The sequence below is a fragment of the Ambystoma mexicanum genome, chromosome 8, assembly GCF_040938575.1.
Source record: "Ambystoma mexicanum isolate Mex_15411 chromosome 8, UKY_AmexF1_1, whole genome shotgun sequence".
NCBI lineage: Eukaryota > Metazoa > Chordata > Amphibia > Caudata > Ambystomatidae > Ambystoma > Ambystoma mexicanum.
Genome location: NC_090929.1, coordinates 753140525 through 753160684, shown reverse-complemented (window position 1 = coordinate 753160684; position 20160 = coordinate 753140525). Strand labels below are relative to the sequence as shown.

The window sequence follows — 20160 nt, the reverse complement described above, 5'->3', positions numbered from 1 at the left end:
GAGTACAAGGGGCACCTCACTGATGCCATTTCAGTTAGCTAATAATCAAAGGGCCCCTTGTAACTAATTAGTTGTAGCAACTTTTAGGAATAACCCAAGTGTACCACCTGACCCGTCCTTACCCACTAATATCCTTTCATATAGGTAGCTATACTAACCCTACCACTCGGGGAGCCAACCCGCGGATGGCTCTGTCGGCCCCCAGGAAATCACCCCAACAACTTGGAGGCACTGCTGAGATCTGTTTGAGGTCTACCTAACCTGAGGGCATCACTACCAGGCCACTTGCAACAAGGCAGCGCGGCAGCATGGCCCCCTCTGCCGTTACCCCCTTTTGAGGACTGCAGGACCATCGCGGAACTGCGAGAAGACCGGACAGCACAATCCAGACATTGGCCATCGGGAGCTGACTTGAGAAGTATCCCGCCCGCAGTTGGCGAGTTTCCAGACATGGTCCAGACGAGGGGAGGTGGCCAGCCGCTTTGGAGGGGTTCCCGCAGTCGAGCAGCCCCTGCTCATGAGGACTTGGTGAGTATGGCACACCCAACCAGCAATGTAATGTTGTGTGGGAGGGGGGAGGATTTGTAAAGAGGGAGGCGGGTGGTTGTAGCAGTGTGTGGAAATTGATTTGGACTAATAGGCGGCGACTGAGGTGTGAGGTGTAGTGGGACAGGCACGAGGGCCGTCCCCTACAGCATCACAGAGCGAGTTGGGTGGGGCTCTAGGCAACCACGTACGACTGTTGGAGGGCGCGAATTGGTTTGAGATTGCGGACACCTGTGTAAGAGGGATGGTGTGGCTTTCCTATGAGTTGACCTTGTAGATCAATGAATAGATGAGGATCCCTACTAATTGAGTATTGAAGCTCATTAAGTAGATGACGTTTTCCCACAGGGGTAGCTAGGTTGTTTACCGGGTGCGGAAGATATTGGCTGGTTAAGCTCCTCTGGAGAGGGGGCGTATCACACGCGAGGTGACGCAGCATGCTCAGTCCAATTATAAACGTTTTTTTGTTGATTACCTTGCTCCAGATGAGGCGAGAAGACAGCTGTGGGATTAATGGGGGATAAAAGTGTGAGAAATAGTGCGCATTTGTAAGGTTTTGGAAATTGTACATACTTACAGGATCTTGTAGAGGTTGGTGACGTCACCCATAAGGCTTGTATAGGAACATAGCGACCATCTCTCGTCCATTCGGGGGTTGGTCAAGGATAGGGGTGAAAAGGGGCAAGGAGAAAAGGCAGCCACGCACGGAGAACGCCGGCCGCGCTCACGGGGGAAGGAAAGGAGGGGATAAGGCAGCCGTGCACAGAGAACGCCAGCCACGCTCGACGAGGGGTTGCACAAGAGGGGGGAGTGGCCTGAGCAGACAGCGGGAACGGGAGAAGGAGGAGCTAAGTTGAAGGTATGCCGATTACAGGAGACGCAGGAAGGTGGGCAGACTAAAGGCACGCCGCACAGGACACAGAGCCGCAGGGAGCCATAGTAGTAAGATTGGAAGGAAAGGAATAACAAAATATATTGGTGAAGGATTCACATTTTTATTTTTTCCTTACAGCGCACAGTCGGAAGTCCCCATCTTACGGGGTCAGGTAAAAGGTTAACGATTGAGAAAAATAGGAGTGTAACATGGTGACGTATTATGGGTTGGGGGCAGGAGCAGGATTGGGGTTCAGAGCAAGCGCTTTAACCACACCACTCCAACACATTTGCGCGACATTGTCACCGCACAGAGAAAAGATCATAAAGCACAGTATAGAATGGACCCAAGGAACTGACAACAAAATGAGGGTACCGTGGCTGCCCAATGGCAGCTTCGATACATACACACAACACTATTTGCTGACATATTTGCATAATACCTACAAAAGGAAAAAATTAGCAAACCATTTCGCAGTTTTCGATCTTTGGAAGATGTTTCAGGGAGGCACACCGGGGGCCCCAGGAGTGTACGCAGTAAAGGAGGTGAAAGAAGAGAAGGTGGAAGGAGGGGATGTGGGTAAGACAACACAGAAACAGCTCAGCACTGTAGAAAGTGAGGAGGAGGCAGAAGGATCATTTGCGGTGACAGAGGCGAAAGTTAAAAAAGAAGGGGCAGAGGACGTGCCAATGGCTATGGTAGTGAAGAAGGAGGAAGGGGGGTTGTACCCACTAACAGAACTTAGAGAAGCGGTGCGGCAGCAACTAACAGCTGCTGAGGGATACTCCAAACCCGCATACAGCCCCCCACCATACGCACCCCCAGACGAGTACCAAAAACAAACGGGGGCAGCAGGTATGGTAGATTCCACCACCACACCGGTAGGAACGGGGGGCGACGAGAGCGCCCTCGGAAGCTTTGCAAACGTAGGGCAAGATGAGTGGGTAGTGGCACAGGTACTTCTGAAGCTACAGGGAACACTAACAAAGGAGGAAGAGGACACAGTGAGAAAGGCAAATAAGGAAGAGAAGGACGACACACAAAAAGAGCACGAGGTAAGTAAAGAGGGAGAAAGGCGGCTTTCGCAGGAAGAGAAAGAGATACTAGAGGAAAGGTTGGCGGAATTAAGGAACGTACGAAGCGCGCTGATCAAACAGTTCGAGAAGGAAACACGGAAGAAACAGGAGGAAAGAAGGCAAATAAGCAAGGAGGTGGCGTGATTGAAGGAACAGGCGGAGGGAAGGAGGAAGGAAGAAGAGCGCATATGAGCAATAGCAGAAAGAGGGGCGCGCGCAGAAAACAGGGAGATGAGAAGGAAGGAGGAGGAGAGGGAAGAGAATGATAGGGTTAATGGGAATGTGAAAAAAGAAGATAATATCTGAAAGCGCACAGAAGTATGAAGAAGGTAAGGTTATAGAAAGCATATTAAAAAGGGAAGGGAGAACATTGGGAAGAAAGGAAGAGGAGGAACGAATAATAGCAAAGGTGAGTGCAGAAGTATTAGAAGAGCTCCACCGGAAACGAGCGGAAATAGGTGGCGAGGTAGTGGAGAAGAAGAAAGAGGAGAGAGGAGATAGGAGGATGGAGAACGGAGAAAGGAAGCACACGCGCCAGGACAAGGAGGTGGCATCAACATCAACGCAGGGAGTTGAGGTTGAAGAAGGTGAGTACGCAGATGTGGATTTAATAGATTTAAGAACAGTGACCATAAGGGGGAAAAGCACAGAGTGCGGATTGGACTTTTCAGATGGATTTTGCAACGAGGAAGAGGAAAGTTCGAACACCAGCGGGAGAGATGGCAATAGGGAAAGTTTAGACAAATTGCACATAACGCGCACTAACTGCGAGTCACCATGGGCATGCGAGAGGCGGGGACAACAAGGCACAGGAGAAACAAAGGTGAGGGAGGCAACCAAGAAAACGCCGCGCCCACTAACACCCAAACCTACAACAACACCATGCCCGCTTACACCAACCCCGTGCACACACCTTACATTGGCAGACTTAGGGACCTCCCAGGACGCAGGCAGGAAAAACAAGCGAACACACCAACAATAGGACAAGAAGGTAATAAGAAGGGAAGGAAAGGTGTATGAGGTGAAGTGATAACCCCCGGTAACATTGACAGTATTGAAGAATTACCAGATATGGAGGAAGATGATTAATATACTAATATAACCACACGTAGGCGGGTGAGGGGAGAAGAGAGGGAGTACAACCTAATGCCACTACTAGAGAGAGGAGGAGCCAGACCACAATATATCCTATGGAAACATGCCTACAAGGAAAATAGGAATAAGGAAAGTGGATATATGAGATGGAAAAACAAACTGCGGGGCAAACGTTAGCGGTGGGTGACGTGGAGGGCCTCCTGATTTCCATACTGGGGGATGCTGCTGATGACATTTGGAAAAGGGCGGGATTCCCAGAGGTGAGAATACACGACACGGCACATGACGGGGCCCCATTTGCCAACTGCAGGCATGCGCTCTGGCAGGCATTGAGGGTCTAATATCCAGACACATCAGACATAGGAGCAATAACGTCACGCAGGATGCGTGAGAATGAAGATCCTGTTGATTACATCCAGGAGATTCAGGAGAAGTGGCGCTTGGAAACGCGGGAACAGTGGGATAAAACACCAGCAATCTTCTACCACATACTAGTACAGGGGCTCCCGGAGCAAGTACAGCGACAATTGAAGAAGTTGGTGGGAACAGAAGCAAAAGCATGGCCAGAAATACAACTGACAATAGTGCACTACGGTAGGATGTGGCAGGAGAAGATGAAACAAAAGGAGGAAGACAGGAAGGTAGAGGAAACGAAATTGGTCCAAAAGAAGTTATCAAAATATGCCATGGAGGGTAGGGGGATATATGAAAATGGGAAATGGGTACTCGAATAACTACAGAGGGAGGGACGGGCAAAAGAGAGGGAGAGGATATGGCCCACCCATCCAACAACAAGGGGGAGGATTCCGGGGTTACAGTCAACCAGGACAACAAGGGTACCAAGACAATATGGGGTGACTTCAATGGCAAGCACAGGAACCGCTGACATGCTGCATCTGTAGGTTGGTGGGACACATGTCACGCACATGCAGAATGAGACCGGCACAAGCAGCTTGGGGAGAGCAAGGGCAGCAAGGGCCTATGGGGGAACAACAAGGTTACCCAAAACAGCAGGGGATACAGCAACAATTACCGCCACAACAACCACCGATGCAACAACAACAACATTCACTCCAACCACAACAACAACCACACATGCAAACGTACACGCAAACGCACCAGCATCCAATTGCAAAACAACAACAGCAGGTCCAAACAGTGCAGCAGCTCACACAAATACAGGACATTGCAATAACATCTACTGACACAACTGTAGCACGGACACAGCTAGGGAAGGTGACAATACTGGGTCACAACCCATGCACAGGAAATGGCCAGTCACTGTACCCACAATAGGACAGCCTACAGATGTCTTTGATGTGTCCCATCCTATCAGTAACACCTAACCCTGTGGAGGAACCACGCATACCGGTGACGATAGGTGACAAATAATTGTCCTTCTTAGTTGACACCGGGGCCACTAAGTCATGCATATAGAGGGAAAGTTTCAACTGTCAGGCGAGGCCATGAATACTCAAGGATTCTCTGGGGCTCGAGGGTTGGTTCCCTTCACCGATAACATCCCCTTATCTGTAGGCGATCATGATATGTCCCTCCCGTTGCTATACTCAAAACAGTCACCAGTAAACATACTAGGTAGGGACATCATGAGCAGTTTGAATATGACTATCTCCTTTACTGACAAGGGAATAATATGCTCCACACCAGGCATAAACATGCTCACAGCACGACAAATATTACAGGCTTACTGTGGCAAAACAGTAGCCAGAGCAGAGCCAGTTGATGGAGAACTATTCCAATACGGGACAGCCATGGCAATAGCATGGCTACAAGGGATTGAAGGGAAGATTTGGAGGAGGCCAGCAATTTACCTTTTTAGGCCCGAGACACCAGCCAGTGAAAGGGAAGGGACAAGGATGTCACTGAGCATTGAGAGCATTGTAGCAACGCAAGACTACATTGCAGTACACGCCCAAGACCGGGAAGGGAGAGCATGGAGACTGGTAATAGCACTAGCAGAGGGGTGCCGACTAACCCAGGTATCTGATGAGGAGCTCTTCTCGGATGATAAAGGTGAGGGAGTGATGGTGTTTGAGATGAACGTTGACATCTGGGCAACAGTGACATATAGAGACGTAGCACAGAAGATGGTACTAGCGCTAGAGGCACCGGCCACTACCACTGTATCATTTCTAGAGGAGGATTTGGCTGCAGTACCTGCATCTCTGTGGACCACTAGTCCATATGACGTGGGTTGCATAAAGAGCATTGAAGGGGTGAAAATAAAGTTGAAAAAAGGAGCTATACTACCAAGAGTAAAGCAATACCCCCTATCAAAAGAGGCAGATGAGGGGATATAAGAAACAATAACAGCACTAATAAACAGTTACGCTCACCTGGTATCCACAGGGACGCCCTTATGCCCTGGTTGCCGGATTCACTTTGGGCGTTCCCAATTCTGGACGATGCCTTCAGTGGCGGTCAGGCCTGAAAACACAGGAGGACAGGACTTAGGAACAGACTTTGTTTCCTCCCACCAGCCCCCTGGACTCAATCTGATGGCCCACTCCTCACCTTGTTATGATGTCTGGTGTGCTCTCCGCCCTGCCTTCTGTGCAGGGGCGCGTAGTCTTCTGCGGGTTGAAGCGACCGAGTTACCTTTACTGGTGCTAACCCATTCAAGTGTCTTTAAGGAGGTAAGTCTGGTTATAGCAGTCTTTAAATGTCCTTGCTTTCCTTTCTTGCTAATAATGTCTTTTCTTGTTTGTTTCCCCTTTGGTGCACAGAGGTTCGGTGGGTGCGCTACTTGGATCAGGCTCCTGCCAGGATGATGGACGCAGGAGCGTATGATGGATGGTAGGTTAAGCGCGAGGTGCGGCACGGTAATGTCTTTTCTTGCTAACCTGTATTCTTTATTCCTTTTCAGGTCGCGATGTTCTTTCTGGGCGTGTGAAGATTTCCGGAGCGGAACCAGTCAAGAAATGCCCAGCCAGGTGAGGATTTTGTGATTACTGCCATGAATGCCGTGAGAAACCTGTTTAACATTGTCCTTCTTTCTCTCTATCTCCTGGTGTTTCGTTCCAGTGCGAGCGTGGTGTCCTGATGACATGCCAACTGGATGGAAGACCATGAGCAGCAGGAATAGACGAATGGAAAGTTGCAGGTAAGCAGAGACTGCTAACGATGTTCTCTTGTCTCCTCTGCAGCTCCGCTATTCAAGGATCACCGGGTGCTGGTCTCTGAACACGATGAGCGTCACGCTGCTGGCTGCAGAATAACGTGAAGCACATTCTGTAGCTTGGGTGTGCTTTATATAGCCCTTTGTAAAGTAGTCTGGGTAAAGTAGTCCAGGCTACCACACCCTAAAACACTGCACCACACAGTCTGGTTCCTAGGAACTAGACTGTATGGGTGCCTCCATGTTGGCTGCAGGCCTTCACAGGAAAAGTAGTCCCTTCAAGGTAAAGTCCCAATCTGAACATGAGCCTGGTGCCAAAGGCACCAGGACTGACTCCAGGAGAGTCTATGATGATAATGCAAGGCCCTTGGCGCACCAAATGAACCCTGAGTCCTGACCCTACCTGGCATGTGACCATGCCAGTGGGTTCTGGGTCACAGGTCGTGACATAAACAGAGGCATATTAGTACCATCAGAGTCTCCATGCAACACTGCTGTGTACCCTGAGCGCAAGGCTAAGGGAAGGTCTTGCGTTTCATCCAGGATTTAAGACCCCTCAACCACATAGTGGAAGCAGAATACCCTATAGCGGCTAACCCGGCCACTATACTATGTGGGATACCAGCAGAGCCGTCACGGTTTACCGTGATTGACCTAAAAAACGCATTCGCTCATTACCTCTACACCCTGACTCACAAGACTTGACAAGCTTCACATACCGCAACACAAAATGGAAACACACCAGGTTGCCCCGGGGGTACTGCGATTCACCATCTATCTTCAACAGAGTGATACAAATGGACTTGGGTAACATTGAAATGGAAAGCACAGTGCTGCAATATGTAGATGACATAATCATCTGCAGCGCAACAGAAGAGAAGTGCAGGAGAGACTCCATCAAAATGCTCACAGTACTAGCAGAAAAGGGGTACAAAGTAGACAAGGAGAAGCTGCAATACTGCCAAGAACAAGTGATGTACATAGGCCAGCTCATTTCACAAAATGGAAGGAACATCGTACCACAAAGGGCACAGGCCATAACCAACACACCCCAGCCACAGACAGTGAGAGAACTGCAGCAGTTTTTGGGCCTATGCAATTACTGCAGGGCCTGGGTTTTTGACTACAGCTCATACACAGGACCACTGCTTGAGGCCCTCAAAGAAGCGCAGAGGGGGGGAGAAGAGGTTGAGGTGGACCACAGAAATGACAGAGGCATTCCAGGAACTAAAACATGCCATATCACCATCACCAGTACTTGCTACCCCAAATTATGAAGCACAATTTTTCATTTTCTCACATTGTAGCTCAGCAGTAATGAGGGAAGTGTTGACACAAAAAACTAGTATGGGACACAAACCAGTAGCCTTCTACAGTGGACACCTGGACCCTGTAATGTTAGGTCACTTCCTGTGCGAACAGAACCTGGCTGCCGCTGCCTTTGCGGTAGAACAATCATCATCGATAACATTGGGCTGTCTGACAACACTGTATGTGGAGCATGCCCTTTTAGCAATACTGAATAAACCAAAATCAACCTTGACCACTCAGAGGGCGTTGGGGTATGAAGTTATTTTATCCATGCCAGAGCTAACAATTGTAAGGTACAACAATGTCAACCCAGCGAGGTTCATAGCAGAGGTAGTGGAAGAGGACACAGGCCATTGACACATACTCCAGCTCAAGAAAGGTTGAGGAAAATACCCTAGAGGGGGGAGAGATACTGTACATTGATGGATCCTCAACAATTGACCAAGGTGATGGGATACGCAGAACAGGAGCGGCAGTGGTGAGGCTGACAGAGGATTTAACATATGTGTCAGTGAAATGGGTTCAGTTACCACAACACTACTCAGACAAGCAGCAGAATTAGTGGTCCTAATTTTAGCACTAAAAGAAAGCATTGACAAAAGAGTAACCATATATTCTGATAGTGAGTATGTCACATCAACTGTACATTCTGGGTTAATAAAGTGGCAGCGAAGAGGATTCAGAAGAGCAGACGGCACACCAGTGCAACATGCCCTACTACTTGCTGAATTAATTGAAGTAATTGAAGATCCCAGAGAGGTAGCATTGGTGAAGTGTTAGGCCCATACAAACAGGAATGACCCTATTTCCAAAGGTAACGAAATGGCAGACGCACATGCTAAACATGCTGTGTATTCCGGTGAGATTTGGACCCCTCCAGAAAAAGATAAGGGGAGGGTGGGGGCAAGACAGATGTTGTTGAAGGATGGGTACACTCACATCCCTGAAAATGAAATTATGGAATTACAGGCAGCAGCACCCATGGCAGAGAAAGAGCTATGGGTAAAAAGGGGATGCACACTGTCCCCCACAGACGCATTATGGTGACAAAACAATACAGGCAAAATAGTGATGCCCCTGGCCCAATTGAAGACAGCCCTGGCCCAATTACAACATCCCACACACACAGGAAAATAAGTGATTGCAGCAAGGATAAAGGAAGGGTGGTTCTGTCCCGAGCTAAATTCGCATGTTACAAACTTCATTAGCAATTGTCTTACTTGTCAACAATTTACGGCCGGTCACACGCTGCAAGTGATCAAAGGTGTTATAACCCGGCCGGAAAGGTCCCTTTCTACACCTTCAGATTGACTACGTTGACATGATCAATGTATGTCAAGGATACAGGTACTTGATTGTGGTAGTATGCCCATTCTCAAGGTGGATTGAGGCCAGCCCATGCTCCCATGCTGACGCTTTCAGAGCTGCAAAGTTCTTAGTGAGGGAAGTTTTCCCGAGGTGGGGGGTATGCAAAGTGTTGCGGTATGACACTGGCCAGCACTTTGCCAATGGAATGTTCCAACACTTCACTGCCCTCCTTGGCATAAAGCACAAGTTTGCATGTGCATATCACCCACAGGCGAATGGCGTTTGTGAACGCCTGAACGGCCTCCTAAAAGAAGAGATAGCGAAAATTCAGCAGTCACCCAAGAAAAGTTGGCTGTACTGTCTCCCCTTGACCCTATTTGAATTAAGAAACAGGCCATGGTCGGATCACCACCTCACACCCCATGAGGTGGTGACCGGATGTCAAATGCACCTCCCATTGACACCTCCATCAAGGGCTATAACAGACAGTCAGTCGTCTCAAACTGTTTTTGGTGATGAAATGTACAAATATGTATCTTCCGTGATTACTAGTGTAGCCTTTATCTCTCAACAGCTTGAAAGGACGCGGCGCGGGTCGAAGAATATCCAGCAAGAATAAGGAGCAAATGAACAACAGGATCAGGTGACACAGTGGATAGTAAGTGAAGGGGATAGAGTGCTGCTACAGAACTATAATTGCCGGTGGAATAGCCCCCGATTCACAGGGCCCCACCTGGTGGAAAAAGCAGCTCCTAGAGCGGTCAAGCTCCAAGACAAGAACGTGTGGACACAATTGCAATGCATCAAGCCCTACAAAGATCAGACACGACCTTGTGTCGACAACAGGGCCAACGCAGCAGCAACAGCAACAAGCAACAACGGCAGCACAGCCCCTGACCCCTCCCAAACCCCAGACACCTCCAAGGACTCAAGTGTACAATTGCCCCTAACGCACCCCATGGTCACGAGATCCCAAAGTAAGAAGAACACTGTCCCGATAAGCCCCGTCCAAACAAGCCCCGCCACTAATGCCACCTAAATGAAGGACATTGCCTAACAAATTGTCAAATTACACCACACTTGTAGACACATGCATGTTCTCTTTTTTTTCTTTTTGTCTCGCACATGCAGGTACCGCAAAAGTACTGTTTTGGTGTAAAGATAAGTGCAATAATTAAAAGCTTACGTTTTTCCTGGGGGTAAATACTGCCACAGGTGACGATACCCCTGAAGCCCTGTCACATCAATTTGTGTACGCCATAAAAAGACCAAAATATTTAACGAAAAGTAAAATACGTGTGTATTATAACATGTTCATTTTGGCCATAGAGCAATCATTCCCACATCTCCACGAGCACTTATCATCCCTGAGAGATAGGACATTAAGGTATGCGTGGGAACAGCTTTTCGTCTGGGCCTTAAACAATTACTTGATAGGGAGAGCTTGAATAATAAAGACTAACAAATTAATGTGCATTTTCTAGACATTTTCAGGTGGGCACCTCTATCATCAAAGGTATAAAGCTGCAGGATCGCAGCAAAGGTAAGAGAAACATGCCAGTGATATTAGCTATTGTAATAAAATGTATAGGCCTATTGTTTATCACTGGTCTACTTGCTGTCACTGTCTGGCAGGCACACTGTGGTTCCGATGTCATGGCTGCACCCCCTACTAATAAACCCCCTACCACGGCTGCGACAGGTATGGTATCAGGTGGTACAAGTAACGCAAGAGTAAAAGGGAAGGGGGTTAAACGTAGCACAGATATTGATAATAATGGGGTAGACACATATCTTACAGAGCCGCACACATCTCAAACAACATGTGGTACCATCACATGTCTAAAACTGGTAGAGGGACAACTAAGGACAACTGCTATGTGTGCTTGCTGATCCCATACGCCATGAGCGCATCCAGAACATTTGTAGCCACTGAAGTACCTGCAACATCCGTAGAGTGCCTGATATACCTGGCCCTGTTCCAAACAAAAGGACAATTTCAAGGCAGAATGGCAATAATACAGTGGAAGACGAGGGATACATACCTGTATGAAAATAACTTCATCAAAACACTGCCCATGTACAATCACTACTGGCAACTAACACAGGGGCTCCAGTATGTGACGGATGGACCAGAACAAGGGGAAACAAAGGAAGTAACATTAAATTACCTACCATGTGAATGGCATGCAAAAGAAGTTTCTGGAGTACTTGGGTGCTGGGAAAGACCACTGCTAGTAATATATGGAAAGGTGTATACAAAGGAAGGGTGGACGGACGGAGTAGTGGAGAGTAATATGGTAACATTTACAAAGGCAACGTTGGAGAAGATGGATGAAGTAAACAACAAGTGCTACGACAGATGGATTAAGAATGCAGGACTGGTGACCTGGCTAGAGAAGGATGAGGATCCAGTAACAATACTCCCACTAACTGCACCTACACTTTGTTATCAACACAATGGAGAGGTTCATGTTGGAAGAAACAGCAACTGCAGAAGGATAGTAATGATAAATGAGGAGGGTGCCGGTACAGCAGTGTTAATGGACCACTATTGGGCCTGCGGAGAAAAAGCATACCACAGCTTGCTGCCATCGTGGGATGGAATATGCACTATGGTACACATAAATGTACCATCCCTAGTAGTGCCACAGAAACATGTTAACATGGGGAGCTTCCCTAAGATGGATGAAGGGAATAGGAGGAAGAAAAGATCGGTGAAAACTGAAGAAGGACAGGGGAAAAACGACACAACAATATCGTCAAGAGTAAAAAGACAAGGAGAACCACTGACGGGGAACTACCTTTGGGGAAAATCGGAAACTGCACTTAGTGACATTCCACCGGGACACAGACTATTCAGCAGAGCAGCAATGTTCTTTTCATCTATAATACATCCAGGACTACAGGCGTATGCAAATGCAAAGTGGCTCCAGATAACAAGATGGGAGCTAATGATGACAATGAACTCAACCGTCTATGGGTTCAATGCGATAAAAGAAGAATTGAGAGCAGTACGAATGGTAACACTGCAGAATAGGTATGTGCTGGACCTCCTTACAGCAATGGAAGGAGGGGTTTGTGCAAAAATTGGAAGATCATGTTGCACATTTGTCTCTGCCAACGACGCAGATAATGGCACACTTTCTGAGGCAGTATTACAACTGGCCAAGATGCACGCCAAGATGGAAGAAGAAGCAAAGGGTGTGAAGAGAGATGGTAGCTGGTTTTCATACCTATGGTCATGGATGCCATCTTGCCTGTCAGATGGGCTCAAGATAATAGCTGGGTGCATAATATTGGGAAATGTTGCCCTGTTAGGTCTGAGGTTGTGGAGGGCAAGGACAGCACGCACAACTGATGAAATGATGGAAATGATTGGTATGCATGCCCTAATGCCAGCAGAAGACGACAAAAACACAGACTTAATCTTAAAAGAAAGGGAGAGATTGCGCAAGCAACTATTGGAAGCAGATTTACAGCCGCCATCAGTGAAGGTGGAGAACCCGAGGAACTCGAAGAATTATGTTGGGAAGTGGGTCTACTGCAAACCTGATGGTGGATGTGTGTACATGTACTGGTCATTTGAAGACCATGTGAACCAATATGGACACCTAGCTGGAATAACAAAGATTTGGAGACTACACGGAGACAAGAGAGGAGATCATTTTGTGGTCGACAAGTCGACCAGAGGGGGGACTGAAGTGGGAAAATGGGAAAACACCCTCCCCCCTCTCTCATCCAGACCTTGGCCTAGAGGATCACGGCCCAAGCACCCCCCGCGAGAGGAGTTTGACCCATTCACTTCTTTACCTGACAACATGGTACCATGTGTCCACGGTCCCCACAAACGAGGAGCATGCCCAATAGCAGGCCCTGGTCAAGCCGACGTCTGCGGCATGGACCAGCTCAACTAACGGAACAACCACGAACCCCAACATCGTTAGAGATGCCATGACGACATAGCCAACTGACAAGAACACACGTGCCACCAAGCACACTGGTCACTCACACACCAACCTACACGAAGAACATACTCAGTGCTATGACGTAGCGGACTGGAACACCCACGGACATGCATCGTTGTTATTTTTCACATAGGCCTCCTACCGCACCGCAGAAACGCAAGATGCCTGAAGAGCTTGTGTATACGCTTGCCGATGCCTTGCCACCCCATCCCCATAGAGACATCATTATATATGTCCACTGCTGCTTGTGACACTCTGTCATCCTGCGACACCCACATTATGGATTATGCACCACCACCCAGAAGCTAGTCCCGAGTAGGCCGCAAGCAAGAGTCCCCAGGCAGGAGCCTCTCAGACAAAAATCCTCCCAAGACGAAAAGCAAGTGCTGACCATGCAGAACGAGCCCTAACGAGAGCTCACCGCAAAGGCCGCGATGTTGCAACCCACATGCGCGCTCTCAGTGCCAAGGTTACACCTGCCACGGCCAAGCTCCCCTCAGAGCCAAAATACAAATCAAATGCTCATAATTCTGCTCCAGCTATGGTCTCTCCACACGTGACCAAGCCGAAATGACAAAATGCCAAGCTCAGGAGACATTAAGTCACCGGGGTCCCATGTCTGGGACACAGGTTGCAACAATGAGGCGACAAGTTGGACACCTATACCGATGGAAAAGGCGTGATCATCAGCCACTAGCAAAACCTGTCCATTGTCCACCATTTACACATAGTTACACATTGTTGCCGATATCAGGTACATCGCGAGCTGGGAACGGCGATGGTCCCAGGCTTGGGGGCTCGCGGGGGAACCAATCAGAGTACAAGGGGCACCTCACTGACACCATTTCAGTTAGCCAATCATCAAGGTGCCCCTTGTAACTAATTTGGTTTAGCAACTTTTAGGGACAACCCAAGTGTACCACCTGACCCGTCCTTACCCACTAATATCCTTTCATATAGGTAGCTATACTAACCCTACCACTCGGGGAGCCAACGCGAAGTGGTGATAGGTTTTGTGACGATTTTCCCAGGTGACGTGAGTAGCGCATCATACTGTGGTAAAAAGAGTCTGCGAGCCGCACTAAGGACGAGAGCGTCTCCCCGGATGCATACGGCTGAGAACAATCCCTGCCATTATCCTAATAAACAGCAGTAATTACTTTGCTCTTGTGTGTGCCTCATACTCTTTTGGGACACGGGAGGAGTTGGGGCCTCCCTAGCCCCGGAGGTCCGCGGACGGCTCTGCTGGACCCCGGGAAATCACCCCGACACACTTCAAAAGTTTTCAGAAGTCACTGCACAACAGGAAATTCACTGCAGCAAACAGTGTGATGATCATGCACAAAATAAAATGCTGTTGATTGATATAATAGACTTAGCCATAACTATTGGACCCATATGCAGGCAGAAAATATACATTGTGGCAAATAGGGTGTCTGTGGTGCTTATCACTCCCCCTAGCTCCCAAGAGTCACACAACACGTTTGTTCTGGTGTTGGCAAATAAAAGGCTGTGGAGTTTTGTTTGTACAGATATGGTCAGAAACAACACATAGGGCCTCATTAGGACCGTGGCGCTAAGTGTTTAACGGCGTCGTAAAAGGCTGCGGCACCGTTAAACACTTAGCGCCTTACTACAAGGTCCCTTTGCGGGACCCGACCTGAACGGCTGGTCTAGACCAGCCGTTAAAGTAAGGACCCGCAAAGGTACCTTGGTGCTAAGTACGGTACCGCAATTTGCGGTACCGTACTTAGAGCCTTCCCCATTCCCATAGAGCCCTATGGGGTGAAAATGGGAATGGCCATGGTTCAATGGGGAATTACCGCCCGCCAACCTTGGAATGGGGTGGTAATTCCCCATTGAACCATGGCGGACCCGTTACAACACCGGCACCAACCATGGTGATAATAGCGCCATGGTTTAGCGCCAATGTTGTAATGAGGGCCATAGTAATAATCACACATCACAGTATATTGCACTTTTGGGCACCGGGTTCTGAGGTTACCCCCGCTGGCCCGTGCCGCCTTTCTTGTCCCACGACTTGTGTTTGGTCACTGTACGGTGTCCTGCCTTTTCTTTTGTTGGTTCTCTCCCTTTTTCTAGTGTGGGAGGGTTTTGTGGAAAAGAAAAAGTATGAGACTCTGTGTCTGCAGTGTACTCGCTGTGTTTGGGTCCCCGTGCAGGGTCCCAAACTGTTTGTGCTTTCGCTGCGGTAACGCAGCTCCTTATATTGAAACCAGGGGCAGGTCCTGGGTCCTTGTTGCATGTGTGTGGGGGCTGTGGTGCCAGCCAGCCCCCAGGCCGGCATAGCGCTGACTGTCTGGGCACCCAGGGGTGCATTCCTTTGTTGTGGCCCTACTCTCCACTTCCTGCGCATCCCAGGCGCTTTGCGCCTATTTTGGAAGGAAAGGGCGAGGTGTTGTTTTCACACCTCACTCTTCCTTCATGTCATCCCGAGCCACGACTGCATGACGCCTGTGTCCTGGTGGGGGAGAGGGGGAGCATGGCCCTGTTTGTTGGGCTGCTGCCCCTCTGCCCAGCCTGGCTGCCATGGGGCACAGGTTACCAGGCATCGATTTGTGCCAGGCAGCGCTGCCCATACAGAGCCTCCAAAAACATGGTACTGAGACGCTATCCTCATAATCAGCTGTGCTGATGGAGGAGAACACATACTCTGCTAGGACGATCACACCAGACACGTTTACAGAGCACAAATTGGACTGGTTCCATATTGAATGAAAAGGTGGTCTAATATTCACCTCCCTACCCCATCCACCCCTTGGCCCTTAACTATCCACCATCATACAATCCTGCAGATGCTCACAAAATGAGTGTGAGGAGGAGATGAACAGATGGAGCATGCGAGAGATGTATACACACAAAGAGGGGGTGTTCCCATTAGGTAGGATTGACAATGAAGGAATCACAAATAATTTGACATATGCTGACTATCAATAAATCACATTATTTTCGGTATACATGTACATGAATTCTTGAAGGCTTAGTAACATGAGCATACAGCAAATGATTTTATAAAATTGAATGATTTATTCAAAAATGTAAGCAAATAGACAAAGAACAAAAAGACACAAAAAAATATATTCATGAACTGAGTAAATTGATTGTGAAACAAGGTACCTATATATAAATTAATTCAATGAAGGTAAGAATACAAAGTCCCAGAGGGCAATAAATTAGTGAACATTCCATGAACCAAAAATGTAAGCAAACAAAGATCAAAAAGACAAAAAAACATACATATAATCACAACCTGAGCAAACTGATTGTGAAACGTGTTCAGTCAAAGGGTCAAATTCAAAACGGTCGAATACAATACATTCCACTCAAAAGGGCTGAAAAAAAATGATCGAATGTCTTTTTTTAAATGTTTTTTTTGTACCTTGGTATAGGTTAAATTTGTGGTTTTTGGCCAAAAAAACAGGAGTTTGCGAGGGAGGGGCCACCCCAAAAAAATAAAAAACATTTAAAAAGTGCATTCGATTTTTTTTTCCGGTCCTTTTGATTCTAAACAATTGCATTTCGACCCTTTGTATTCGATCCTTTCACCCTAAACCTTGCGAAACAATGTGCCTATGTATAAATTAAGGTAAGAATACAAGGTCTCAGAAGACAATACATCAGTGAACATTCCATGAACATAAGTCAAGTTGGTTTGAACATAACATGAATCAAATTGGTTTTAACATAGACAAAATAGTTTTTTTTAACTTATTAAAGTGCGTTTTTGGATGACTGGCATCCTTTTCGCACTAACATATAACTAAATACACATTTACATTCATATTGTTAAAATACATAAAATGAACAGTTTCCGAGACTGACCTCAATTGAAAACAGGGTTAAAACAATATTACAAACTGTCACCATTAATATTCGTTATCTTTTTACATGCCACCTCCCACACATGCATTGTCGCTGTGATTAATACTGATGAATCAGCTCCAAACAGGCCGCTCCAAAATACATCAGAAGTCAGGTAGTTGTATTGTGTTAGCAAGTGTCTGGCATACTCTATGGTTTTCCCACAGAGTCTACATAGCCTTTGGTGTCAAGGAATGCCTCTCCATGCACCCGTGTTTTCTAACACCTTAATTGTTTGCAGCCTAACTGATAGCATAAACCTAGTCATTATAGGGTACCGTTTCTGTATCAGGTACGATTTAGGGCTATTACTGTCAAATGATTGTCAGACACATTCCCTAAATTTCTTTAACGCAACAAGTTGAATCAGAGCAAAAGAGACAAAAGAGTGACAATGTACATAAACTAAGTTAATCAATTGCGATGGCTAGGGTGAGAGATTAGTGGGATGGCCAAGAAGCAGTGACTCTGGGTGCCAGTGTCCTGCCCGTAATCGGAAAAATATCTGGTGTACTGCAACAAATTCAAAACATACCTCACTTGTTTCCAGCAATGGTACCTGGGGTTTTGGCCCACAAAATAACACTCAGTGTCACCCTACAGTACAAAGCATATCAAAATCCTCCTCCCATCGAAAGCAAACCTGGTCTCTCGCCTCCTATCATATCACATCATAACATACCTGGCACCTCGTCTCTTATCACACTTACTGTAGACTTTCTCTAAATTCATGACACAGGTGGTGTCCTTCTTTTCCCTAACCTACAAAATCTAGCGTTCTACCCCAAAATGGTGTATGAAGTCCACAAAAAGTTTTTACTGAGTGGCTAGACTGACATTTGAATTTTTGTGGAGACAGTTTAGTCATTTCTTACTGTGGCATGATATATTTACTGGGGATCTATGATAAAGCAAGCCTGTTAAATGTTATCACGAGGCTAGAATGGCATTTTGGTGCAGCCAGTCTAGTCATTTCTCACAGTGGGATGAACTTTTTACTGGGCTGCTTTGATAAAGCAAGAGTAATACGTGTTATGTGACTAGATTGGCCTTTTAGTGTAGCCAGTCTAGCCATTTCCTACTGTGGCATGGCATTTTTACTGAGCAGCTATGATAAAGCAAACATAATAAGTGTTATAATGTGCCTGACATGTTTTCTTGTTGTTGCATGGAATGTTTAATGACAAAGCCAACAGGAGTGAAATCTTATCTACAGGCACCCACATATATTGTCAGAGCAAGCATAGACATGTTTTCTTATAGTATAATTACTGGAATTATGCACACAGCAAACAAGAGTATGTTCTTACAAGGGAATACTGGCATGTATGGGTGCAGCCAGAATGGAAATGTATGGGCACAGATAGTGTGAAAATATGTTTTATACTGCCATATATTGTGTGGAAAGGCATCAGGAAAATGTGTTGGGAAATGCGCTTGGCACTTTTGGTGATTTGTAACTATTTGATTTGTTCATGCATTTCTGTACAAAACCAACTGAAAACTAGCTGGCTTTTTACTCAATTTTTCACAGGAAGTATGCTGTACAATGCACCATTTTAACCCATTATTAAAATAAAATTCTCAGCGGGAGAATCCCCCTGACCCCCAAACTCAAACTGGTCTTGGTTAGTTTGGAACTCAATGGAACCAGAGCCCTCGCAAAGCAACTCCTACAGCCAAACACTATGTTCCACTATACCCAACAAGCTTAGTTCACATTTTTGTTCAAATTTAGATCATGAAAAATTGCAAAGCAGTCGATATTCGAAATGAGCAATCCGCTGGACTAGTGCCGTTGCACAATTCAATATAATTTAGCATTTTTAACATGCCGAAAAATAAGAGCAACCACACATCCTTAAACTACTAGTTTTATAGTGATGAAATTGCTACCGAGCAAAGAAATACATTCTCGTTTGACGAACATAACAATCTACCACAAAATGCAAGCGAAAAATGCAGGCCCTAGTTAATTCGACATTTCAGTCCTGAGTTTTTGAATTAGCTAAAGTCGTATGTGGTTGGTTGTAAACTCCTCGTTCATAACAGTAAGGCAAGAACCTTTTCCCGGATACGTTGGCGTCTCTGTCAACAAGCAAAAAAGTCAACATGGCATGACGGAAAAATGAAACTGTAACCATGCTCCTGTATAATGAGAGTGCCATATTGGCGGCGATCTTTCTGGTCTGAAAGTATAAAAATGCAAAAATTACAATGAGTACTAGTATCAGTATGGTTTGAAAACAGAGAAGCTCAAGGAAGCAAGCAACAGGGGCAATGTGCATGTAGAGAAACCGAAGTCCATTGTTAATTTGCCAGCTTTTGTGTCCCTTACCTCTCACCGGCCTTCTCAGTCAAGCGCGCCATTTTCCTGTTCCGCGCTATCCCTTTGTGTGTGGCGCAGCGCTCCAGTGAACTCTGACAATAGTGGCGAGCAGCGCGCGCAGGAGCCGCCCTGACGCGGCCAAACCAAGTGAAGTGCGACACGAGTTTTGAGCATTTCTCTCCCTCGCTCCTCCGAATCCTTAAATGACTGCTCGCCTCACAGCTGTGCTCAAATGAGGTTTGTTTTGAGTCATGTAACTCTGTCACTGACTTGTTCATCGATCGCCCACCAGCCACTTTTAGACGTCTGGCATTCCTGACCGTTTGACATCACGCAGGCACACCTCGCGTCGGAGCGTTTTCCTTTCTCCGCCTTCACTAAAACGCCGCGTTTAGAAAATAACAACATAACGGGGCAAGGCGAAATGCCACCGCTTCAACAAAAAAACAAAAAAATAGGAAAACAAGGCCATTCCGTGGGTGGGCGAGGGTGAACACGTGCTCTCAAACCTCCTCACTAACGTAGCTGTCAGTTGTAAAGGAACATTTCCATTAGTGTAGCAGCTATCAACAGTCACAGATCACGTTTCAATGGACAGTTTCAAAATAGCAGAAACGTGTTTCTTCTACTGG

General features: G+C 46.9%; 1 protein-coding gene across 15 annotated transcripts in view; it reads right to left on the bottom strand.

Moving 5' to 3' along the window:
• Positions 1 to 19821, bottom strand: part of SORBS1 (sorbin and SH3 domain containing 1) — an 862221-nt gene extending 842400 nt beyond the window's left edge. For all 15 annotated transcript variants that reach the window (XM_069610575.1, XM_069610579.1, XM_069610580.1 and 12 more), the window contains exon 1: positions 19538 to 19821. In XM_069610575.1, the coding sequence (XP_069466676.1) occupies positions 19538 to 19806 (269 nt within the window). In that variant the 5' untranslated portion in view covers positions 19807 to 19821. The remainder of the gene's footprint in view (positions 1 to 19537) is intronic.
• Positions 19822 to 20160: the final 339 nt, after the last annotated feature.